We start from the raw sequence: 26,432 nt of genomic DNA on the forward strand, positions 1-26,432 counted from the left end.
GTGTCAATTTGCAATGTTTGTGCTAACCCATGAGATAGTTACTAAGTGGTACTGGAAAGTTTGGGACAGGTTTCTTGTTCAGAGGTAAGTGCATGCAACAAGGAAACTGGACACAGCAGGAAAAGATATAAAAATGTAATCTTTTTTTTTTTTAAAAAGCACAGCTGATAAACAACATATTGATATCACGTTTCACCTCAACTTCCACAACATGGAATATGTCGGAGGATTGGATTCTGTGAAATATCAAAAAGGAATAAATATCTAAAAAGGTTCCTGTGTTAGCTATGGACGGTGGATATTCTGAGCTTGCAGTTATTGTCCAAACAGGAGGTGAGTGATACACAATGACTGCTATAACAAAAAAAAGGGGTTTTTGCCTCTTAATCACCTACATCCGAGTAATAGCCAATTTGCAGCACTGCACAATCAGACATATATGAGCAGTCACTGATAGGAAGGAGCTTTTTCCACTCGTGTGGTTGAGGCGTTTTGTTAAATATATGCTCATGAAAACAACACAAAAAATCAATATGTATTTTAAAAGGAAAGCAGAGTTAAGTCAGGGGGATCATAACTTTTGTTACCAAATGTCCCAAAGCCACAGACTATCAGCAGTTATGTGCATATGTTGGGACAAAAGAATGCTGGTGTGTTGTGATATTCGGTTGACAAGGCACAACATGTGTTCCTGGATTTGGAGTACTGTGAAACTTGGTATTTAGCATTAAAAAAGGTAATTTATAATGAGGCTTTCTGCTGCATTATTGCACTAAAGCCTAAAATTTACAGCCTGTATAGACCTTTAGTTTGCTGAAAACCAGAAAATCTATTTAAATACAAAGCAAAAATCAGGAAGTGGCAGGTAAGGAGGTCATTTTCCATTCTTCAACTGAATGTGGATAATTCAAGCCCAAGTTAAAACAGTCAGAATGCAATATATTTACAACACAAAAAATGTCTATTTCCATTTATATGCAATAGGTTGAGATGGACATAACATTTTCAAATGCCAGACATGCATTTAATAGGATCAAAAGTGGCAATGACTGGGACTTGATATCAGGGAAGGACATTGCCAGGAATGTTCTTCTATCAGAATTGCAAATAGAGCATCTAGGTTTGACCATCTTCCCATTTATAGAGAAGAACATTAAATTCTTAGCTGATTAAACTACATGTATGTAAACAGACAACTGATTTCAACACCAAGTTACACAGTAGCCAATTTGATTTAACACTATGTAAATCCATGTATGGACGCCCACTTCCCTCTTCGAATCCTTTCCGATGTCATTGAATTCCTGTTGAATACAAGACGCTTTGCTCAGAAGTATATTTTGTCCTAGTTATGGTATGAAATGATGCAACCTTCTTCTCTACAGTTTTCACCATTACTCATGCTGAGCCACACATTGACTCACATAGCCAATGCCTCAGAATTTGTTAACTGTCTATTTTTGAAAGATGACCGCAATGGTTAAAACTGGAATCTCAAAAGGAGGTAAAAGGAAACAATCCTATGTTGTTGCGCATTGAGACTGGCCCCAATTGTTAAGTCCGTGAATGATTGAGACACGGACTAGCAGGAGAGAAACAACAGATCTTTACTGGTGAAAGGCATAAACGAAACTAACCAACAGAGGCTCTCTAGCGCCTTTTATACAGGGGTGGTCACTGCCGGTACTGCAGCCTGAGACCAGTTATTCTCTTAAAGGTACATACACAACAATTCCTCCCCTTTTAGATAAACAGTACATAACATTCATTTAACAACTAATGATAACGAATTACAATCACAATTACTGTTGCTAGATACATTGGTTAAGTTTAAGCAATTATAAGTTCAGTCTTTGAGGAGGCTTCCTGATTCTGTCTGGATAACGCCTCTTTGGAGTATCAGGTTCTTCTGGCAATGTTGAGTCGGAATCAATGTCGTTGTTTGGTTCATCTGCTTCCAATATTACCGGGTCTGCGGTAGCTGCAATTGGAACGTCGATTTGATTACCAGGTGTATCAGATCGTGGTGTGGAGTTGACGTTTTCCAGTGACTCTAGAATCTGGTCAGCATGTCGTCTTACAATGCTCTCCCCAACGTCCACGGTATACATGAGAGGTCCTTGTCGTGTACAAATCGTTCCTGGCTGCCATTTCTCAGTGCGGTAGTCCCGGGCCAAAACTGGTTGACCTATCTTAAAACTCCTGGTCGGCCTTTCCTTCATATTCTGAAACTGCCTGTTCTCCACATCTCTTCGGACGTTTGGCTTAACCAAATCCAAGCGGCATCGTAGTCTTCGATTGAAGAACATCATGGCTGGAGTTTGGTTGGTAACCGCATGTGTCGCATTCCGGTAGGCAAACAAGAAGTTGTCCACCTTGTGTTGTAGGGGTATATCTTCATTACACATTGCCTTGATAGCCTTCTTGAATGTTTGGACAAACCTCTCGGCCAATCCATTAGCGGCTGGATGATATGGGGCAGATGTGTAATGCTTAACACCATTGTTCTTTAAGAACCTCCGGAACTCTTCAGACACAAACTGTGGTCCATTGTCAGAGCAAATCTGTTCAGGCAGCCCATTCCTGGCGAATATGGTTCGTAAGACTGTGATCGTTTTTTCCGTGGTGGTTGAGGACATTTTTATTACCTCTGGCCACTTTGTACATCCGCCGCAATTAAAAACATCGAGTCCATGAAGGGACCAGCAAAATCAATGTGCACCCTTTGCCATGGAGATGAGGGCCACTCCCATGGATGCAGAGGAGCTTGTGGTGGGGCGTTTTGGACCTTCTGGCATCCTGCACAGCTCTTGGTCATCTCTTCGATTTCTCTATCGATTCCCGGCCACCACACAAACGCTCTGGCTAAGCTCTTCATTTTTACCCCACCCAGATGACCCTCATGAAGCTCATTGAGCACTCTATCCGTCAACTTAGGTGGAATTACTACTCTGGATCCACACATCAAGGTTCCTCTGCACACTGACAGCTGTTCTCTTCTCGGCGAGAATGCTGGCAGCAGTGGTTCGCCATGTGCTGGCCATCCCTTCACCATTAAATCATAGACCCATGATAGTGTCGGGTCATTCCGTGTTTCCTTTTCTATGTTTGCATTCGTCACAGGGAGACATTCGACTATGGTCGAGTGGAATAACTCCATTGGATCCACTGCAAGGTCTTCTTCTTCCACCGTCGGCAACGGTAGACGTGACAATCCATCAGCATTTCCATGCTGTTTAGTTCCCCTGTACTCGATGTCATATTGGTGTGCCCCTAAGAGACCATCTCTGCAGCCGTTGTGCTGTCATTATCGGTACGCCCTTCTGAGGGTTGAAAATGGAGACAAGAGGTTGATGATCGGTTAGTAGAGTAAATTTTTGACCGTGCAGATAGTGATTGAACTTCTTCACCCTCCACACTAGGCTGAGGGCCTCTCTGTCAATCTGGGCGTAGTTACGCTCGGCAGAAGTTAACGAGCGTGACGCAAAAGCTATCGGCCTCTCCAAACCATCAAGGAATTTATGTGACAGTACCGCCCCAATGCCGTAGGGAGACGCATCACACGCCAGCCTGATTGGCAGTGCTGGGTTGTAGTGAGCCAATACTTCCTTCGAAGTGATTAAGTCCTTACTCTTCTGAAAAGCACGTTTACAATCATCGCTCCATTTCCATGCTACCCCCGTTCATAGCAGGGCGTTCAGTGGATGCAGAATTGTCGACAAATTCGGCAAAAACTTATGATAGTAATTCACCAACCTGAGGAATGACCTCAGTTGCGACACATTTTCAGGCGCTGGGGCCTTAACAACCGCTTCAATTTTGTCAGGGGACTTATGTAACCCCTCTTCATCAATCACGTGGCCACAATACGATATCTGTTTCTTAAAAAATTCGCACTTGGGGCGGTTGGCTCGCAGCCCATGTTCCCGTAGTCTAGTGAGCACCTGTTCTAGGTTGTTAAGGTGTTCACTGTCATCTTCACCTGTTACAAGGATGTCGTCCAAGTAACACTGAGTCCCCGGAATCCCTTGCAGGACTTGTTCCATCGCTCTTTGCCATATCGCCGGAGCCGATGCTACTCCGAATACCAATCGATGATACTGGTAAAGACCTTTGTGAGTGTTTATCGTGAGATACTTCCTAGAGGACTCTTCAACCTCCATCTGCAAATATGCTTGTGCTAGGTCAATTTTTGTAAAACGCTTCCCTCCAGACAGTGAGGCGAAGATGTCTTCTATCCTTGGAAGAGGATATTGTACTGTGCGAAGGACAGGGTTCACCGTCACCTTGAAATCCCCACAGATGCGAATCTTCCTTGGCTCTCCGGACTTATTGGTTAACGTTTTCTTCATGACAGGAACGATGGGTGTCGCCCACTCGCTCCAGTCGACCTTAGACAACACGCCCGCCTTCCCCAGATTCTCCAGCTCTGCCTCGACGGCTGGGCGAATTGCATATGGTACCGGTCTCGCTTTGAAAAACTTGGGAACTGCATTCTCTCCTATTTTTATCGAGGCGGTTACGCCTTTAAGCGTGCCCAGTTCTTGTTGAAATACCTCTTTGGCGTTAGCTAAGATTGTTGACAATCGTCCAGGAGTGACGTCTTCATCTTTTTTACCGTCCACCGTCATTGCATGAATGGAATGCCAATCTAAGTTTATCTTCCTGATCCATTCCCGTCCCAATAACGGTGGTCCACCATTTGGCAGTATGTAGAGATACAATTTCCGTATTTTCTTGCCATTGTATTCGACAGGCACCCTTATTTTTCCTCTGGGGTATACTTTTTGCCCCGTATACATCGTCAAGACGATGGATGTCTCTCTCAAGGGTATGTGTGAAAATAGCCGCTCATAGTCTCGGCGATTCATGACGGTTAGCGCTGATCCTGTATCCAATTCCATTTTAACTTGGGACCCTGCTATCGTGAGAGTGAGCCAAATGGTTCGGTGATCCTCTTTTGCGATTACATTGTGAAGTTTGAGACAGCTTAATCTCCTGTTCTCGGATTCACTATCGCTCATCTGGTCTTCGGAACTACTGTCCGTCATCTTTTGTACTTTCTTGTACGGTTCCTTAGTAGCCTTTTTGTTGTCGCTGGTCTTCTTCCCAGACCTACAAACTCCTGCAATATGTCCAATCTTCCCGCATTGTCTGCATATTTTGTCTTTGGACCAGCAGTCCTTCTGGTCATGGTTAGTTCTGCCGCAGCGATAACATTTTGCAAATCCCCGTGTCATTTCGTGGGTGCCGTATTCCTGTGGTTTTTGTTGAATTTCTGCAGCTCCCCTGGCTGCTGCTTCATACGATACTGCCACGCTGAAAGCCTTATCTAGCGTCAGCTCTTTTTCTGCGAGTAACTTCTTCTGTGTTCCTTCACTCAGGAGTCCACAGACAAATTTGTCCCGTAGGGTTTCTGCCAGTCCTGCTCCGAACTGGCAGTGCTTTGATAGCTTGCGTAGTTCCGTAAGATACTCAGCATTGCTCTCATCTTTGTGCTGAGTTCTCCTGTGGAATTTAAATCTTTCTGCTATCAACAGCGGTGCAGGGTTTAAGTGCTCCTGTAGAACAGCAACAATTTCGTTAAAACTCTTCGCCTTCGGTTTGGCTGGAGTAATCAGGTCCCGCAATAGGCCGTACGTTCTAGCGCCCATTAAGTTTAACAATATCGATGCCTTTTTCCCCTCCGCTATATCGTTTGCCTCGAAATATACCTCGACTCTTTCCATATACGTGGTCCAGTCCTCTAATGTATTATCAAAAGCAGTGATACAGCCAGTCTTCGGCATCTTGCAAATCTAAAATGGCGCCTCCCGCGCTTTGCCTTCTTCTCCGATTTAACAAAATGGCGCCTCCCGCGCTTTTCCTTCTTCCCCGCTGTTGTTAGCGCTGCTTTCCACGGTTTCTTGCGCGTATTCTTTTTCTTTTATTATTTTCCCGTCGTGGAGCGGACCCTCTGGGACACTTCCCTCCCTCTTCTGAGGTCTGAACGCTGCCCAGCTTCGAAACACCGGCCGCGCCCTGTATGCTCCACCCTCTCTCTCCTTGCTTCCCGACTTGCTGCCCGGCCCCGTTGCAGCCCAGGAAGGATCAGAGCACTACCTGCCACCAGCCCGATTAGCTGGGAAACCACGGACCGAGGAACCCAGCCTGGCTCTGGACAGTCTCTCCTGCAAGTTTTGAAATCGATGATTGACGGTCGACGCCCGTTTCTCGAGTTTCAATGGCCTATTTTTTTTAATTTTTTTTTCTTTCTTCTGGCTCCGACCTTCAACACGTCGTCGGAGCTGCTGCCGAGTTGCAGATAAGTTCGTTTCTAACTCGTCGCCAGTGTTAAGTCCATGAATGATTGAGACACGGACTAGCAGGAGAGAAACAACAGATCTTTACTGGTGAAAGGCATAAACGAAACTAACCAACAGAGGCTCTCTAGCGCCTTTTATACAGGGGTGGTCACTGCCGGTACTGCAGTCTGAGACCAGTTATTCTCTTAAAAGGTACATACACAACACCAATGACCATCAGTAACACAAAATGGGCAATAGCGGATCAGCAGCCCATTTCACACCCTGCCCGATTTTCTTTCCCATTGAAGTCACTTGTCCATTAGCACTACTGCTGAAGTCGAATTTCACTCCCTGAATTTCAGGTTTCCATGATTAACAGGCAAACAAGCCTCCAAAGCTGTTGAAATGAACATACCTTTTAATTTTTAAAATATCATTCCAAGTGTTTGTGGTCACGAGTGCTCTGCATGATGCCATAAGGAATAGTTCTGCCACATTTTACCAATATAATGATGGCAGCAATGCAAATTTCTTGCCCCCACTCTATGGAAACAAATCCACTTAGAGAGCCCATCAACCACCATTAGCTGTCAATTACAAGTACTATACACTTCACATGGCATGACGAGCATTGACCAGTGGTGGCATTTTTTGAACAAGAGAAATGTGTGCAAGGAGATCTAACTGTTCCTTCGATTTGTTGGCGTACGCAGAGGGCTGCAAGCAGATGCTAACTGACACGGGAGAAAACCAAATTAATTTTCTGGCACTAAGCAAATGTGGTGGTATAAAGGCACACATTACGTATAACAGGTGAAACATTTATGCATCAGGGCCTGAAATTTCAGACAATGCATGTTTCAAAATATGTGTTCACACAGTTTTGTTAGTGGGTCGTTAATAGGCATTCCCAGAGTTTTCACTAAACAAGTAATTCTGAGTCCAAGTGTTCTTAAGTCAAGCTCTTAAACATCGTAAATCATACCAAGTGGTCAAGATAGTGGTGTAAAGCTGAAGACCCCCTAAAAGCAGCCTTCTGCCGACATCTGTAAGTGGACTTTCTTTGTTGAAAGTGTTAGAGCTCAATGAGCCAATGCATTAGGTGTTCTCGAGACCCCAAAATCTCTGCCACCACAGAAAACCCCAATCGGAAATTCTGAGCCAATATCACAGACCTATTATTAGGATAGGCAAAAAAAGAGTATGCCACTCAGCTGAACCAAATACCTGTACATGAATAAAGCACTCAGTCACCTATCATCCTATTTAGCAAACTGTACACAAATATGACATCATTGCTGAGCGTCAGCATGATTTTGATCCCCATCGTTACTACAAATAGCCTGGGGCACTGAAAACAGAACATGCATACACACCCAAGAGCAGAAAAATATAGTAGATCAAAATAGGAAAAAGGCATGGAGACTTAGGTGGGTAATGTTAGGAGGATGACATAAGCTTTGTCAAAAAGTTGAGTTTTAAGAAGGTTTTTAAAAGCTTGAAGATAGTGCGGTGAACTGTAAAAAAAAATACTGAAGGAAGACAGAAGGGATAAAGCATCGCTGTAACAGTCACACAGCATGTCATTTGTGACTTTGGCTAGGGCCATTTCGCTGCTGTGAAGGGTGGCCAAAAGCTTGATCAAAGAGACAGGTCTGGAGAAGAGTGTGAGCAGCACAATAATTAAGAGTCTGGAACTTTCACATTTCAACAAAGACATAAAATTCAAATATTCACTGTTAAAACCATTTTGAAATTAGAATTTACCTACATATTTACAATTTAATGCATTAACCATTCTTCCTACTATTCAAAATAACTACCACATATTCAGTTGGAAGCTAGTACTGTCCTACAATAGTGTGTGTGACTGGAAATGCCCCACGGGTAATAAAGTGCTTACACAGCTAGAAAAAAAACCTCACCATTGACTAAAACCTTGACCAAACCCAAACTTTTTCTTAAATTGGTCAATTTTTAACACATTAACAGTCTTGTGAAATTAACTCTGCTTCAGAGAGCACCAAGAGGGAGGAGTGAATGGAGAAACTGTCCTTTGTTCATTTTTTTCTGTTAGTGCTGTTCTCTTCCATGAGTTATATTCCACTTAAATCTGATGAAAGCAAGTTTCCCATAACATCAAGGTCGTAATGTATCTAATTTGCTACCTGACATTTATATGAAATTCCTGTTCCTCTTAAGTCGCAGCGGATGACTGTTATTTGTGCCAAATTCATCCAGTTTACAGTGCGGGGTGAATTTGGCAACAGCACACACTTGATGTTATCATTCTGCCCGTGGTCAGGGGAAGCTTTAAGGACAGCAATGTCCTGCATGTGCAGGCTGACCTACAATTGCTGCTGGTGGTAACCTTTACTGCCAGCAGCACTTTGCGTCAGATGGATCTGTGTTTTCAGATGCACGTACAGTGGTGGCAGATGTGGCAAAGTATAAAGTGATCAAACCCTCACTGTCCCGAGGGTCAGCTAATGCCACTTACGTTTAAAAAAAAAACTCTTAGACCATGTTGAGTTCTACAGGACACTTTTCTCAAAAGTAAATTGTTTAAGGGTAATTTAAATTTAAGCTTTGAATTAATTTTATTATGTGTAAGTTGGAATTCCTGATTAATAAGTTCTTGCCAAAATCCCACTTGTTCTCAACTTCAATACGAATGAGGATTTTCCTCTAGTCCAAAGCCTGTGCTAACTGCAGTTTTACAAGATGCTTTAAACAAATGTAATGACTTTATATCGAGTACAGTGTGCCCCACTCATTATCTTAAGAGGACATAGTCTTGCCAAGTATTAGTATCAACAATAACTTCCACAAGATTGCAAAATGAACAGATTAATTTAATTTGTACCGGTTTTATAAAATTATTATTTGAGCAGCGTGCCAGTCATGTTGGTAATATTCAAAACATTTTCTAAATCCACTTGACACAACACAAAATATTACAAACACTGTACAAAAACAAGAGAGAGTTAAATTTACAGAGTTCTTACTGGATCCGCAAGCGTGGGGCCCCAAGTCTTTCTCGTCTCTTCTTCATTGCTGGATTATATGACACCTTCGCAGCTAGAGAAACTAAGCTGTCCTGGTAATACCATCATAAGACTGACATCACTCAGGGAAATACTGGCAGCTGCTTTTTGTACGATAGGGGCAGTCAGTACGAAGTTAGTTCAACCCTTGCAGACAATCAGCATATTTTACTAACCAGCAGAGCCACCTATTGAATGTCTGGAAAAATCCAACTATCACTTTAAGAGGTTGCCACACTAATTGCAATCGTATTCCTGCCGATCCTAAATGTACTTTTGCACTAACATTTAATACACAGGACCAGCTTCACTAATCCCCTCAACTCATGCAGAGAATCTACCAGTCTACTCACCAACAGCACAACAACTCTAGCTAAAATTAGACAGGAACAGCCGCCTGACTGGCAGTACAAGTTGACTTTTAAACAAACCAATCCAGTCTGCTGTCCAGACAGACAACACACTTTGGGGCGAAGGAGATTGCAGGATCCTATTAACAGTCAGAGACTAAGGGGAGGAGTAAATACAAGGTTCAAGCAGCCAATTGTTGTCACAGCTATGTTAACACCTCTGATATTCTGGCCAAAATGTTCAAGTTTAGCTAATTATTTTCTGTGGATTGTGTATTTAAGCCAAAATATATTACACACTTACTTAAATCTTCTGTTTTCTTTCATATCCTTTACTAAAATAAATTTGTAGGCAAACAAAAGTGTTGGGCCTCAAACTGCTTCATGTTTTTTTTTGAGAATCAGCTATTTAAAACCTGCAACAGTGCGGCTGTACTACATAAAGCATGAACTAAAATACTAACAATTAATTAATAAACACACGCACAGTCTTAGTCCAAGAGGTTAATTAAAGCTTCAAACAATGTCCTATTTATTTATATGAATAATAAAGTGGCATGAATCCACAGGAATCTATTTTGCTCCCCTCAACTCCAGGTCCAAGCCGTGTTTTTGCATAGCTGTCGACATTGGAGTTTGGACCTGAAGCAACACACTGCATGGATGCACAGAATGCAATAATAGGTGGTGGCACTTACTAGAGTGCTGCTGTCCCAGCTCTTGTAAAAGTATGACATGCACTTCTGAGGTGGAACACTATTCAACTGTGGATATGGATCTACATTCTGAAAAGGAGTTCCATTTAATTTAACTTCTTTCATAAGAAGCAATGGGTAAATTGATTCTACTGGTTTAACAGAGCTAACTTAAGTTGAACTTTTCAGGTGTTCTCAATATTTCACGTATTGTTTTCAGGCGACAATAATTATACCCATTTTCTCTCCCAACTTCTCCCCACCCCTGTAAAGTCACTACGCTACACATGAAAGAGTAATACTGTGGACTGCAACCTTTAACCTGAAGATGATGGTATCACAGGGCAGGTTCTGTAGCATTTAAAACTGTTCACTGGTTAATAATCTGTTCAGTACATAAACTATTCACAACCAGTGCCAGTGCATTTAAGGGTGCAGTTACACCGTCACTTTCACATTGTCATGTAAAGATTTTGGCAGCACATCAGTGCAAAGTAGGCAACGTAGCTCTGGAATCAAGTCCCAATCTAAAGTAGAGTGGCATTGACAGCCCTTCAGCAAAAGCCATCTCACACCACTTGGGCTCGAGACCTTCAGGAATCCAACGCAAGTGCCATGTCAAGCCTGGTTTAAAAAGTGCTCGGGCTATCCACTGAACTATCCATAACAGAAAAAGCTGGAAATAATCAGCAGGTCAGGCAGCATCTGTGGAGAGAGAAACAGAGTTAACGTTTCAGGTTGACGATCTTTCCTCAGTTCTGATGAAAGGTCATCGACCTGAAACCTTAACTCTGTTTTTCTCTCTCCACAGATGCTGCCTGACCTGCTGAGTATTTCCAGCATTTTCTGTTTTTATTTCAGATTTCCAGCATCCACAGTATTTTGCTTTTGTATTTGTTATAGCACTGAACTATTCAGATGCTTTATAAACTTCTGTTCAAAGTACTCCCTGATTTATAGAAGAAAATCATAGTCTGAAGAGATTTTTTTTTTGTTTTAGTAAAAACGTCAAGTTCTTACTAGCATGGCAACCATCTGGGTTTTCCCTGCAGCTTGGTCACACTGGTGATGTACTAACAGGACGTGCCCCAGAGCAGATCCACAGTAATGAGTGTGACTTGAATTCTGACAGCGTGCTACTCCAAAGCCTTCCAATGCTACCACACTCAAGACTAGGAAATCTGTATTCCCAACCTGTAGCATAATGTCAGGGTCAGGTGGCTCTGGAGTAGGTCTCAGGTCAATTTGAGGATACACCCGCTTGTGTTTAATATGCAGCTGCTGCGGGATGTCACTGGAACAGCCAGCAAGCAGTAAGAGACACCTGACTTGAAGTCTCCACGTCTGCGATAATATTGTCATTTTTACTAAAATCTCAAAATAGTCTTCTCAGATTACTGCTTTCTTCTAAAAGAAAACTTCCTCCTACACTTTACTTCCCCTTTAAATACTAAAGACAAGTAATGAAATTGATCTTTAGGCCATCATACATATAGCAGGATAGTTAGAAGAAATCAGGTACAAGTGCCTATGATGTTTTTCCAAAGGACATTAACCAATATTGGCATACTTCCTGCAGCTCAAGCCTATCCCATTTGAATCAGTACAAAATAAGAAAATGTAGAGTTAGGTTAAAAGGTTAGAAAGTTCTTTTTGCCAAGTGAAAGTGACCTCTGAAACTGATCGCAGCAAGTATGACAACGCTACAGAAAGGAGCAAGACGAGTTCCTGTAAGAAGGCGACACTTCGAGTTCAATATTCCCTCTAGTTTTTTTTCCCCTGTGCGGGCCCTTTAAATTTGTGCAGTATCTCTTCCAGCGGCAGCAGCTGGTGAGCAGCCTGCACGGGACCTCACGCATCTTGGGGGTGGGAACGTTGCTCGAGTTATATAAAGTAAGTGGGGCTAGCAATGATTAGTCTCATCAGTTACTGCAGTTTTCTGGAGCTTGCTTGATTGTCTTCAGGGGTTGGAGAGGAATTTCCCATAGTTATTTCCTAAAATGGCCCAAGGCTCTTCCTTTACTTTGCCCCTCCCAGGAGATCGCACGATTGGTGGGAGTAGGTTAATGGAGCATGTAGGCTGCACCATGTCTGGATGGGACGGAACAGGCCAGATAGACCAGTCTTTTCTTGCCCCCCTTTTTCATATGTTCATATACTTGACAATGTTGTAAACTGCATTAACACCTGCTTTGCCCCACAAGGAAATCAACAACAACTTGCATTTATATATTGCCTTTAATGCAGCAAAACGTCCCAAGGCACTTCACAAGAACATTACCATAGAAACACAGAAGATAGGAGCAGGAGAAGGCCATTCGGCCCCTCGAGCCTGCTCCGCCCTTTAATGAGATCATGGCTGATCAACCAAATTCAGTACCCTGCCCCTGCTTTCTCCCCATATCCCTTGATCCCTTTAGCCTTAAGAAATATATCTAACTCCTTCTTGAATATATTTAATGAATTGGCCTCTACTGTCTTGTGTGGTAGAGAATTCCACAGGTTCACCACTCTCTGGGTGAAGAAATTCCTCCTCATCTCAGTCCTAAATGGCTTACCCCTTATCCTTAGACTGTGACCCCTGGTTCAGGAACATCCTTCCTGCATCTAGTCTGTCTAGTCCTGTTAGAATTTTATAAGTTTCAATGAGATCCCCTCTCATTCTTCTAAACTCTAGCGAATATAAGCCTAATCGGCCCAATCTCTCCTCATACGTCATTCCTGCCATCCCAGGTATCAGTCTGGTGAATCTTCCCTGCACTCCCTCCATGGCAAGAACATCCTTCCTCAGATAAGGCGACCAAAACTGCACACAATACTCAAGATGTGGTCTCACCAAGGCCCTGTACAACTGCAGCAAGACATCCTTGCTCCTGTACTCGAATCCTCTTGCTATGAAGGTCAACATACCATTTGCCTTCTTAACCGCCTGCTGCACCTGCATGCTTACCTTCAGCGACTGGTGCACAAGGACACCCAGGTCTCGTTGCACTTCCCCTTTTCCCAATCTATTGCCGTTCTGATAATAATCTGTCTTCCTGTTTTTGCCACCGAAGTGGATAACCTCGCATTTATCCACATTATACTGCATTTGTCATGCATCTGCCCAATCACCCAACCTGTCCAAGTCATACTGGAGTTTCTCAGCATCCTCCTCACAGCATACACGCCCACCCAGCTTTGTGTCGTCTGCAAACTTGGAGATATTACATCTAGTTCCCTCGTCTAGATTTTTTATATATATTGTGAATAGCTGGGGTCCTAGCACCGATCCCTGCAGTACCCCACTAATTACTGCTGTTAGAAACTAGGGGTGCCTAAAAATGTATATGGCTACATGAATAATACTGTTTTTAAATGATAAGTTTAGTTTTCCTGGAAAGCTTGCATTAGAATTTGAGACAGTCTTTTTAATCTGTTAGATTAGGTGAAACATAAACATTCCACACAGGGGCCCATAGGATGGCCCTGCCAGGCTAGTTATCTGTTGTTTGTAAGTTAGGGTTTTGACTTCGTTAATGTATCTTTAATTTGGACAGTAAAGGCCCAACCTATGTTTCTTCCATTATTACTAATAACCATATTATAATCTCTACAGATTTGTTAGATGAAGGTGAGATAGCCCAAGCAGCTGCAAGTTGCTATGTATTTTTGAAAGGGAAAAAAAAGTATAAAGCAACAGCTATTGAACACTGAAAGCAGCGCGAAACCATAAGTCATGGGAATGTAAAAGTTCTGAGAGAAAAGTTCACAGCAGAAAAAGGGAGTAAATCATAGACCTTACTTGTGGAGGTCAGAATGGTGAGATAGCGACTGGTCATGTGCGACAGCTCTGACTGGGGCCTTGTACTTGCTGGGTTAAGGAGGGAGAGAGTAAAGAGATAAGATGGATTCCAATGGAGGAACCTTCAAAAAGTAAAAACAAGGATGAAGTAATGAGATCTTTTTTGGGGAGGGCTTTCATCCAAGCACCAAGACAAAGAACTTAAGCTGTCATTGGTTGATGAAGTTTTGGAGGAACCTCTATAGGTTAAATGGTCTTGTCAATAACTTGGCCTCAGGCCCACCCCTAAAAAAATAAAAAGTGACACCCCAAGGGCTTGCACACAGACTGTGGAAGAGAGAGCCGAACAGCTGGTCGAACGCTCTTTTAAGAGTGATCCCATGCTCACCATCGAAGGCCTTAGAGAGAGAGAGAGAGAGAGGCCAGAAGCCAGAGAACTGTTCACGCATGACAGCCATCTGTTTGATCGGGTCCGGTACAAGCTGCTCGTCATGGTCGTATGTTTTTGCTGTATTACTAGTGTGTTATATTCCGTCCTAAACTCTGATTAAACACAATATACCCACCATATTGGTTTGCACTCGATCCTGTTTACCAGAGATACGTGAATCTGTACACTGCCTGCCACTCGGAAAAAGACCTGTTTATTCCAACTCTTTGCTTCCTGTCTGCCAACCAGTTCTCTATCCAAGACAGCACCTTACCCCCAATCCCATGTGCTTTAACTTTGCACGCTAATCTCTTATGCGGGACCTTATCGAAAGCCTTCTGAAAGTCCAAATACACCACATCCACTGGTTCCTCCCTTATCTATTCTACCAGTTACATCCTTAAAAAATTCCAGTAGATTAGTCAACCTTTTGTAAATCCATGTTGACTTTGTCTGATCCTGTTACTGTTTTCCAAGTGCTCTGCTATTACATCTTTTATAATGGGCTCTAGCATTTTCCTCACTACCGATGTCAGGCTTACCGGTCTATAATTCCCCGTTTTCTCTCGACCACCTTTTTTGAATAGTGGGGTAACATTAGCTACCCTCCAATCCATGGGAACTGTTCCAGAGTCTATAGAATGTTGGAAGATGACCAGCAATGCATCTACTATTTCCAGGGTCACTTCCTTAAGTACCCTAGGATGTAGATTATCAGGCCCTGGGGATTTATCGGCCTTCAATCCCGTCAATTTCCCTAACACCATTTCCCTACAAATACTGATTTCATTCAATTCCTCCCTCTCATTAGGCCCTATGTTTCCTGACATCTCTGGGAGGTTATTTGTGTCCTCCTTTGTGAAGACAGAACCAAAGTATGTATTTAATTGGTTAACTGTTACCAAACACAATTTGACTCCAAGCCACACAAGGAGATATTAGAACAGAGCTGGGTCAAAGAGGTAGCTTTGAAGGAGCGTCTTAAAGGAGGAGAGAGGTCGTGAGTCAGAGAAATTTAGGGAGGGAATTCCAGAGCTTCGGGCCTAGGCAGCTGAAGGCACGGCTGCCAATGATGGAGTGATTAGTGTAAGCACTCTCCTCCAGCAGTACATTCCTGCCTGTCCCCTCAGCATCTCCAAGACTAGTTTAATCCTTATCCACCACTCTATTTGGCAGTTCCTTTTTCAGCCATTATACCGCTGCCTTTTTTGAACTTTTCCCCTAAATCCCTGACACCTCACTCCTGGTCTGAAAAAGGTGAGGTGTCAGGGATTTAGGGGAAATTATCTGTGCTTTCAGCTCCACCCTCAATCCATTTTCTGCTTTCTTCCTCCCTTTTTCTCTCCTGCAGTGTCAACACATTCCCCTCACTCATTAAAGTGTGTCTCAACATCAGTGTGTGTGTAAAGAGCACGACAGAAATGGTGTTGTAGTTGTAAGGAAAAGCTAGAAAAGGCAAATCTGCTTTATTTCAAAGTGAGAGTTTCAATTTCCAGGTTTTTAAAAGTAGCTCTCTTTCAAAAGTTTCACAGCAGTTTGCTCAAATGGATCTTGTCCCCCTACCTTTTTCAATAATCTTCCCTGGCAGATGTACGTGACCTATAGGATTAACAATTACCTCAATTTTAATCATCTCCACACCATATTAATCATTGATGGAAGCGATGATAATAGTCTTTGAAACTAGCAGTGTTAAATTCAAGACCAAAATTTCAAACTAAATAACTAATAAATAGAATTAAAATAAGAGAATTGAAGCACCAAAAGAACTAGGCAAATACTGGAACTGTACAATAATCGAACCTAGATGAAATAAGCGATGTCCTTAAGTGATTAATTTACCTTTTTCAGTGTTTTGTCCTGAAGCAGTGAAAGAGCCATGAAAATAAGAGTCTCTGGATAGATAAATTCTGCCTGCTTATGTCCTCTTGTATCCCTGTGTCACTTCAATATGAATCGTGATGTACAAAGCACAAGCTTTTGCATCAGTTTCTCTTGCTGACTCAGTCTGAAAATTTTGAATCAACTTCAGTACTTACAACAAAAGTCCTGGTTTTAGCCTTTGATAAAACAATAAGCAGCCAAACACAACAAAAGCCAACATTCAGAGGTACAGAAGGACCCATTCAACAATTCAAAGCATACAAAAGTAACATTCACTTTTTTTTGCTTACACTTCGACGAAGTACCTGGAGATGTTTTTTCTACATTAAAGGTGCTGTATCAATGTAAGTTGTTGTTGCTCAACATGAATTTACAAGATCGAATCAACAGGAAGAGATAGGCAAGATCCACGTGCTTAAAGAGCTACAGCACCGGTGAAAATAAGTGGCAATTTTTTCTTCAGGAAGGATGAGCTAAATAAGTCATACATCACTTTACAGGAACATGGGAACAGGAGTAGGCCATTTAGCCCCTCAAGCCTTTTCCGCCATTCAATGAGGTCATGGCTGATCTACGACCTAACTCCATATACCCGCCTTTTCCCCAAATCCCTTAATTCCTTTGGTTAACAAAAATCTTATCAATCTCAGATTTAAAATCAACAATTGATCTAGCATTAATTGCCATTTGCAGAAGAGAGTTCCAAACTTCTACCACCCTTTGTGTGTAGAAGTGTTTCCTAATTTCACTCCAGAAAGGTCTGGCTCTAATTTTTAGACTATGCCCCCCAGTCCTAGAATCCCCAACCAGTGGAAATAGCTTTCCTCTATCTACCCTAGCTGTTCCCCTTAATATCTTGAAAACTTCGATCAAATCACCCCTTAATCTTCTAAATTCCAAGGAATACAGCCCTAGTTTGTGTAATCTCTCCTCATAATTTAACACCTGGAGTCCTCGTATCATTCTGGTAAACCTATGCTGCACACCTGCCAAGGACAATATATCTTTCATAAGGTGTGGTGCCCAGAACTGCTCACAGTACTCCAGGTGTGGTCTAACCAGGGCTTTGTATAGCTGCAGCATAACTTCTGCTCCCTTGTATTCTAGTCCTCTAGATATAAAGGCCAGCATTCCATTAGCCTTTTTGATTATTTTCTTTATCTATTCATGACATTTAATGATCTGTGTACCTGGACCCCCAAGTCTCTTTGGACTTCCACTGTTTTAGCCTTTCACCATTTAGAAAGTACCCTGTTCTATCCTTTTTAGGTCCAAAGTGGGTGACCTCACATGTGCCTACATTGAAATCCATTTGCCACTGTTTTTCCCATTCACTTAACCTATCAATATCTCTTTGTAATTTTATGCTTTCATCTACACTTTCATCGGCAAATTTGGATATGTGGCTTTCTATCCCATCATCTAAGTCGTTAATAAATAGTGACTACAGTGACTAGCTGAGGCCCCAACACAGATCCATGCAGGACACCACTAGTCACATCCTGCCAATTAGAAGAGTGCCTGCCCATTATCCCTACTCTCTGTCTCCGGCCGCTCAGCCAATTGCCTAACCACGCTTTGCCTTCAATTCCAGGGGCTTCAATCTTAGTTAACAGTCTCTTACGAGGGACTTTATCAAATGCCTTCTGGAAGGCCATAGAAGTAATATCCATAGACATTCCCTGTCCACTACTTTAGTCACCTCTTCAAAAAATTCAATCGGGTTTGTCAGGCATAACCTACCTTTTACAAATCCATGCTGGCTCTCTCTGATCAGCTGAACATTTTCAGTCACCCTATCCTTAATTATGGACTCTAGTAATTTCTCGACAACAGATGTTAGGCTAACTCGTCTATAATTCTCTGGTTTCCCTCTCTTACCATGCTTAAATAGCAGTGTGACATGTGCAATTTTCCAATCTAAAGGAACAGTTCCTGAATCGAAAGAACTTTGGAAGATTATAGTTAGGGCGTCTGCAATGGGCTCACCTACTTCCTTTAAAACCCTGGGATGGAAACCATCTGGTGCTGGGGATTTGCCACTCTTTAATGCCATTATTTTCTTCATTACTGTTATTTTGCTTTCATTAATTTTGTTGAGTCCTGTTCCTGATCAATATTAATTTCCTTGGGATTTCTGGCATGCTAGCCTCTTCTTCTACTGTAAATACCGACAGTAATTATTCAACATGTCCGCCATTTCCTTATCATTGACAATATCACCGTTATCAGTTTATAAGGGGCCAACATTGCTCATGACCACCCTCTTTTTCCTAATATAATTGTAAAAAAAGTGTTGATTTTGATATCTCTTGCAAGTTTCTTTTCATACTCCCTTTTTGTAACTGTTACTATCTGTTTTGTCACCTTTTGCTGTTTTGTATTTTTCTCATTTGCCAGGATCTGTGCTATTTTTTTGCATTTTTGTATGCCTTTTCTTTGTTTCATGTTGCCCCTTATCTCTTAAGGCATCCATGGCTCTACATTTTTTGGCAAGTAGAGCTCTTGCCCCTTATAAACTGGTTCTGTATCACATTAAATTATTTTTTGAACACCTCCCACTGATCTCGTCATTGTACCCACTAACAGATTTGCCCAGTTTATTGCTGACAGTCTCTGTCTCATCGCATTGAAGTCAGCCTTACCTAAATCTGGAAATTTAGTAGCTGTTTCACGTTTCTCCCTTTCAAACACTATGCTGAACTCGATAATGTTAGAATCGCTATTAGATAAATGTTCACACAATGTTAGGCTGTTGGCTCATTGCTCATTTCTAAATCTAATATGGCATGCCCCCTTGTTGCCTCTAGGACATATTGATGTAGAAAACTATCCCGGGCACACTCAAGAAATGCACTACCTTTTTGACATGTGCTAGTCTGCTTATCCTAATCTATATGCAAGTTAAAATCCTCCATTAAAACCACTCTGCCTAGGTGATTTGCATCACCTGCAAGTAATGCATTTCAACACAGCCTGCGTCATCTGTGTGTAAATTAACAAGTAGAACTAGTCACCTGGGTTTAAAGAAAACACCAGTCCGAAGTCACTGTAATAAAATCCAGGCAACCCATGAGGTTTTGAAAACATACCCAGGATTTACTTTCAAAGTTCTCAGATGGATCATTCTTCATATAAAATATCTAGAAAACACACAAATCCCAAACTAGACTGGCCAGATGGAAACAGTACAAATGCTAACTGTAACCTCTTTTAAAAAAAGTCAATTTCTAGAATTTTCCTGCAAATTTCAAGCATGTTTGGTCAATTCTTAGACAAGCCACTAGATGGAGATGAACACATAGCTGAAACGAACCATTTTTACTGCGAGATAGGGAGCTCAAGAATAACATCACACAGCCCTATCTTTAACATGACCAACAGCCTGTATGTACTGTGCTAATCATTATTGGACAGATAGTGTTCTCAGGGCCCTGTCCACATGCCCAATTTTCCAGACCAAAATCAGTGCAGACCCTCTTCCAAATGCCACTCTCAGCTATCTGCACATGTTCCTGCCGTGATTGATGGCAATGTGCACATTGGACAGGAGTTCTAGCGGGATTGGAAATTCCTGCTCAGTGTACGAACGGAATCCCTATAAGCTTATGAGAAACCCCCAAATAAATAATTAACACGACTAATAAAAATAAATATTGCCATGTTCAAAATTCATTAACAAGTCCCTTTAATTAAGCATTTAAAATAAAGTTAATTTTTTGAAAAATAATTTTAAACATTTTAATCCAAGACAAAATTTACTTAAACTACTTTTAAGTGTTTTTGCATGTTTTAATCATTTTAAAACTTTTCATTCAACATTTCTTTTAACCCTTCATCTTACCAGGCATAAAGGTTTAGTGGGTATTTGCTGGGCAGTAGTTGAACAAATAGCCCAACTCTGCGCCAGCGCAAGTGTTTTTGGGGTGCATGCGGACGATCTGTCAAAGCAAACCTTGACAGATCGCAAATTCCAGGTTTTCACGCGGAACTTGCGGGGCCATTCTGAGGGCTTACGACAGCGTACGCTGTGCGTGTACAGTCATCGGTCCCGCAAAATCCGGGCCACTATTTTATTGTAACCAGCAACCTAGAAGTACCAACTTTACTTTATGATCTGGGCCTACAAACTAGAATGGTTCACTCAGAATGCATAAAAGAGGATCTAATGATACTCAGTCCATATATGATCTTGGAGAAGTGTACAGGTCCCACCTAAAAAAAAATTGTTCAAAACAGGTAGAATCACATTCCACCGATTACTCACAATGGCAACAACATGGCAATAGTTAAGGGGGAAATATATTATATTGGGAAGTATATTATATTGAATTGCACTATCAGGTTAAATGCGATAACTGGAGAGACCTGTATGCTTACGAGCATCTGTTGCCTTTTGCTCCCATATTCTACATTTTACAAATGTTGGACTATGGCAGCCTGCAAACATATTAAGAGCAAATTTTGCGAGTGCATACTCCCACAGCGTGTCAGAAGTGCTCATCAGGAAATCGCAGGCACGTTTCCAATGATTATCCATGTATTCATAAAATGTACCCCTTTGTATAGAACTCCTTCATGAAAATTCAGAACAGAATCATGAATGGGATCGTGAAAATTCAGCACAATAGAATCATGAATGGGGAGCGCTGTCCACAATCCATTCTCTACATTCACAATGGAACTGAAGTTGAACATCATGATGTCACAGGTGGGAGCAGTTTGATGCAAAATATCGCTTCTGATAAGTGTAAAGCATAAAGCGGGACAAAGCAGGGTGATTGAGAGATGCTGTGAGGTTAATATCCTACAAATGTACCGAGTGTACACTAAATGAGAGTTAATTTTTATTTTCTTTTGTTAGCATCCTGGCAGACCTGCGCAACTTTACCCAGTGCACGCTCTCAAGGTTGAATGTGTTATTACTAATGCACAACCTAGAAGCCAATCAGAATGTAATTGCAATAATGCTCTAAGCCAGGAGTTCTCAATCCGGGGGGCGGGGGGGGGGGTCCGTAGCCCCCTGGTGGTCCTCGAGAAGATTTCAGGGGGTCCACCAGTTATTTTGTCTGATCAATAAACAGGGGAGACTACTAATGTTTATGGTATAAACATCAGTAGTCTCCACTGTATATTGAGACGAGTGGAATAGTCTCAGCGATACAAAGACTGTGCATGCGTAGTCAATTCGGGTTCTTACTGTTGTTAGGTTAGACAAGTCCCTTTGAGTGGGCTGAGATAACGCAAGCCTTCCTTTTAACCCCATTGTAATGAAGCCAGTTCGACACACACTGTAATTAACATCGCCACTAGCACAGAGGGAGATCTGCTGACAAGCAGGAAGAAAACTAAATGGTGGAAATGAATAAAATATAAGTTGTTGGTAATATACGACAGGGCCGTCGGCATTTGGAATGCAACAAGATTGTCTAATGTTTTGACTTGGATCCTTCCATTTAGGTATCTGGAAATAAACAAGTTCCTTCTGTAGATACTTTTATGCTGCTTTCTTGCTGACTCCTGACGTATGGTTCTCCTGCAGCTGATCGCAATCCTCAAATTATCTTGCCAGGTACACTCAAGGCCAGTCACCGAGACACTATGGCCAATTATTGGGGAGACCAAGTTTAATTTTTTTTTTTTTTTTTTTTAAATGGTATCCTAGCTACCAGCCTTGGCGGATCCAGCATGTTTACCTTTCAGTTGCTGCCGGCTGCACAAGACCCACATATCAGGAGCTGGGAGCAACTAAAATGGCAAGAAATCAATATAAAAGCAGCTTCTTGGACTGAACCAAGTGCAGAGGGATGGGGGAGTTCAACAGGTAAGAGTCAAAGAGATAAAAACAAGATGATGCATAAAATATACCAATCCCTCAAGAAAAATAGGCTAATGCTTCGGCTGTTGCAACTTCATCAGAATTCAAAGATGAACGAACCACAGGACTAAACACGACAAAATGGCAGGGGAAGGAACAGCAGGGCGGAAATAAAGTCAGCCTGTTGCAGAGGAGCAGTTAATACATTGACCACCAAAACTGTTGTTTGTTTGAATGAGGTAATAAAAAGGCAAAAGAACAAAACGCTGTGAAAATAGTTGAGTAAGGCACAGGGATAATGCACACAAAATGGAGGTGAAGCAAACAGGCGAGAAGAGAGAGAAAATTACCTCAAACTCTGAGCTTTATATTCATGGCCATGTGCTTCTCCAACGGACGGATAGGCCGAGTCTGGGCGCTTGTGTCCTTTGAGGTACCGCCGGCTAGTTGTGAAAGGGTTGGGGAGGAGGTAAGAAGGGGGTTGCCTTTGTCACTAAAGGATTTATGGCGATGAGGTTGTGTGGGTAAAGTTGCTCAGGGCCCTGTTTATTTCTTCAACTCTCACATGTGCCATCAGCCGTCGCCGTTAATGGTGCTGTTAATTTAGTCGCTGACTTTCACCGCCGTGTTGGGGTTTGGTATTGAAATAAGAGGGAAGTTCCATTTCCGAAATGGAGGACGTGGACCTGTAATTTTAGTCCAGTCCGACCGAGTGGGCACAAAATGAGCCTGTAGTGAACACTGCACTTGTTGCTCCTGGTTCATTGCCTGTTAAGCAATTAGTTGATGGGGTGGAGCAGACTTTGGGCAGCAAGTGGGCACATAATGCAAATTTAGGATAAAAACAAAAAGTGTTGGAAATACTCAGGTGAGGCAGCATCTGTGGAGAGAGAAACAGAGTTAACGTTTCAGGTCAATGACCTTTCGTCAGACCTGAAACGTTAACTCTGTTTCTCTCTCCACGGATGCTGCCTGACCTGCTGAGTATTTCCAGCATTTTCTGTTTTTATTTCAGATTTCCAGCATCCACAGTATTTTGCTTATATAAATTTGGGACTTAATAAATTCTTCTTTACACAATGTGTAGTAGAGCTATTAATAACTAATATTTATACAGAAAAAATACTTGTGTTGTATTATAGTGGCACCGCAGAATTTTTATAATACGGGGGGGCACCTCGGAAGTAAAAAAGTTGAGAACCCCTGCTCTAAGCCACTTTTTAAACTGCTAACTATGCACTTACTGATCTTAAACCTGCAAACCTTGGGCAATTCTCCTGTGAAGTCCACATTCCTCAACAGTGCTTTTCGCTGTGATTTATGTTTAGTATTTGGTTGCAACCTTCTGAAAAAAGCTTCATTAAATCCCTAATTGTTTAATAGTTAAAGCACCACCCGTTAAAATACAAAGCCTCTTTTTAAGTCTCATTTTAATTTAAATTTCTCTGTTTGTTCAAGGAACTCTGGATTTTGCTGCACTTCTTGTGGTAATATACCTTGGTCACCTCGTTTGAAAGTTTCCCATTGTTTCCTCACTATTTTACATGCAAATATTTATTTCCAATTTACTTGTGTTAGTTCCCGATCATCTTGCTTAAATGTGCTAAATCTGCTGTAAAAGTGCAACTGTGTGAACACTAGTTGAGGTCATATTCAGCTGTGATGGCAAAATACTCAGCTTACATATGAAGAATAGCAGCTTTGGCAAAGTACCAGAGGGCTCTTTGGAACCTATGTATTTTTATCCCAACAAGGAAAGGAAAAGGAATTTAAAAAAAACTATTCTCTACTGCAGGGGAACTTAGGAAAACATGAAGAATACTGAGTATTCTCACTGAAATTTTTTAGCAGTTGATGAGCAATATCACAGTGTTAGAGAGAATCAGACTAAGCAGCAACACGAAAGAGCTTTAGGAACCTTCTGCCCTAGGGTTGTACTCTCAGATATAACGCTGCTACTTGAAGCTGTGTTCACTTGATTAAACTGTAGTTTCCTATTTCAATGCTTACACTAAGCTTTCACTATGATTGTAATGGTGGGCCGGCACACACAATGACAAGAATACTTCATTGTGACCCAGCAGGCTTCAAGATCTCTGGCTCTTCTGTTGCAATTCAAAAGTAGGTTCACTGTATATGTAGTAATTTAGCTTCAGGTCTGCTCCAGGGAAGCTCAGCGAGTTAACCTTGCAAATGCATCTTTAAGTTCTTATGGCTGCCCTCGTCAGGACATAACATCTTGCGAGGGTCTATAATAATGCGTATACCACAGGTAATTAGACACTTAAATATTGTAGAGCTCTGTGGAACCGTCGAACATATTGGGCCAGAATTTGCGGTAGGTATGATGGCATACTCAGAGTACGCCGTCATATCGCCTTTGAAATGGACTGCAAGTTCGGGATTTCCAGCACATGCACTAAATCCCGAACTTGCGATTTATCAAGTTACAACTGGACAGATCATCCACTCCACCTTGGAAATTCCAATTGCTGGCACGCAGTTGGGCTAATTGCCCACTAATTGCCCAGCAATTGTGTACGAAAATTTTACGGCTAATGCAAACAGGTACAGGGTCTGTTTGCATCAGTGTAAGGGGATACCTCCAAAGTTCCAAAGCATCATTCAGCATGTATTTAGCACACATAAAAGTGAAATTTTGTGTGTGTTTTGTCTACACATTTTAGTGAAATCCTGATGTTGAAGCTTGGTGCTGTCATTCTGCCAGTTTTTTTTGTGGGGCAATCTGAATTCAACTGATACTAAATCCCCAAAAGAATGAAATGTTAAACCTAACTATATATTTATATCTTATTTCCTGACATTAAAGATTTTATAGTTACCGTATGGTGCTGTTGTCATTGACCATGCCCAGTCTGAGTGGATTCAGCGGGTCAGGTGCCAGTCTGCAACCTCCTTTGTCCTCTGTTGCCTTATTCCCTCTTATATCATGTCCAACATAACAATGTAACTTTATTCCCCAGTGTAACAGTTATCATATCCCATTGAACAATTAACTGTAAAAGCCTGATGCTGGTCCCCACATATCTGTCAAGAGGAAACTCGGCTCTTCCACTGATTGGAGCAGCAGGCCCACATGATCCCAGGTACGCTTCCGCACATGCTGCACCCCTGGGATGCGTGGGCCATTATGCTGCTCTCGAGTACGCAGCGTCAAAGAGCAAGATCGCGAAGGAGGGTCCCCATCAGGTAAGTTTGTGTTCTATTCGGATGCCGGTAGCGAACTCCTTAGGTATGTTGCAACCTCAAAATCTGCTCCATTAAATCCAATGGTCTGAGGTTGTCAGTTTTTTTAAGTTTTGTAAAAATCCACGAAGCCATGTTAAAAACACTTAAGCTTATACAACACTGTAAATGCTCTGATCTACGGATGATATCTAGCCTATTTTCAAAAACAACTTTACCTGTATTTGGAAATCACTCAGATTTTATCATTTTAGTAGTTAATTTTCATTCCAGAATATAGTGTGCAACGTGCATATTATTACAACATGCTCTCATCAATCTGCAAAAATGTCGACTCAAAGGTAAGGTTCACTTCTTTCAACCTATCCCCAGGCATCTAATTAGCATTTGGTGCCCTTTTACATTATTCTTCAATAGGAAGCTCAGATTAATTAGCTATATCCAGTAGAGCATGTTTATTTGCACGATTTTCCAGAAGGAATACATTTACTGAAGAAAAACAATTATCTGGTTAATCCAAGAGGAACTATCCGTTCTGATGTTGTGTAAAACTGAATGTGTTTTAGCATTAAGTCTCATGTATTATTGCTCTTCAGGAAACAGGATACTTTGTCCTGGAAACTGTTTTCATAAATCCCTTTCAAAAAAGCACATCACTGAATACCCATAGTAAAGAAATTCAAACCATCCTGCAACATCTATGCTAATCAGTGACTGATGAATATCACAAAGGAAGCCAATATATAATGTATAAAGCCTTCAGTACATAATGCCAAAAATATTCAGAATATGAACTCTGACAGAAAACAAATATGGGTTTATTCGAAAATCTCGAAAAAGAAAAATAACTTTGGATTTCAAATCAAATGGAGTGCAAATGCCAAAGTTCCAGAATAGCTTTCATAATTTGGTTCTTCAGTACAACAACTT

The 26,432-nt window shown here is 41.7% G+C and overlaps 1 protein-coding gene across 9 annotated transcripts in view; it reads right to left on the minus strand.

The window, feature by feature from the left end:
- mast2 (microtubule associated serine/threonine kinase 2) overlaps positions 1 to 26,432 on the minus strand; it is a 518,017-nt gene that overhangs the window by 237,882 nt on the left and 253,703 nt on the right. Inside the window, exon 1 of one of the 9 annotated variants that reach the window (XM_085983025.1) lies at positions 9,296 to 9,782. The exons of 7 other annotated variants lie outside the window; for them this stretch is intronic. In XM_085983025.1, coding sequence (XP_085839151.1) covers positions 9,296 to 9,342 — 47 coding nt within the window. In that variant the 5' untranslated portion in view covers positions 9,343 to 9,782. Of the gene's footprint in view, positions 1 to 9,295; positions 9,783 to 26,432 lie in introns of those variants that run through there. One more of the 9 variants, XM_085983022.1, reaches the window with a different exon arrangement.

The sequence above is a fragment of the Somniosus microcephalus genome, chromosome 3 (genome assembly GCF_052327205.1).
Source record: "Somniosus microcephalus isolate GS21.2 chromosome 3, FLI_Smic_1.0, whole genome shotgun sequence".
Lineage (NCBI taxonomy): Eukaryota > Metazoa > Chordata > Chondrichthyes > Squaliformes > Somniosidae > Somniosus > Somniosus microcephalus.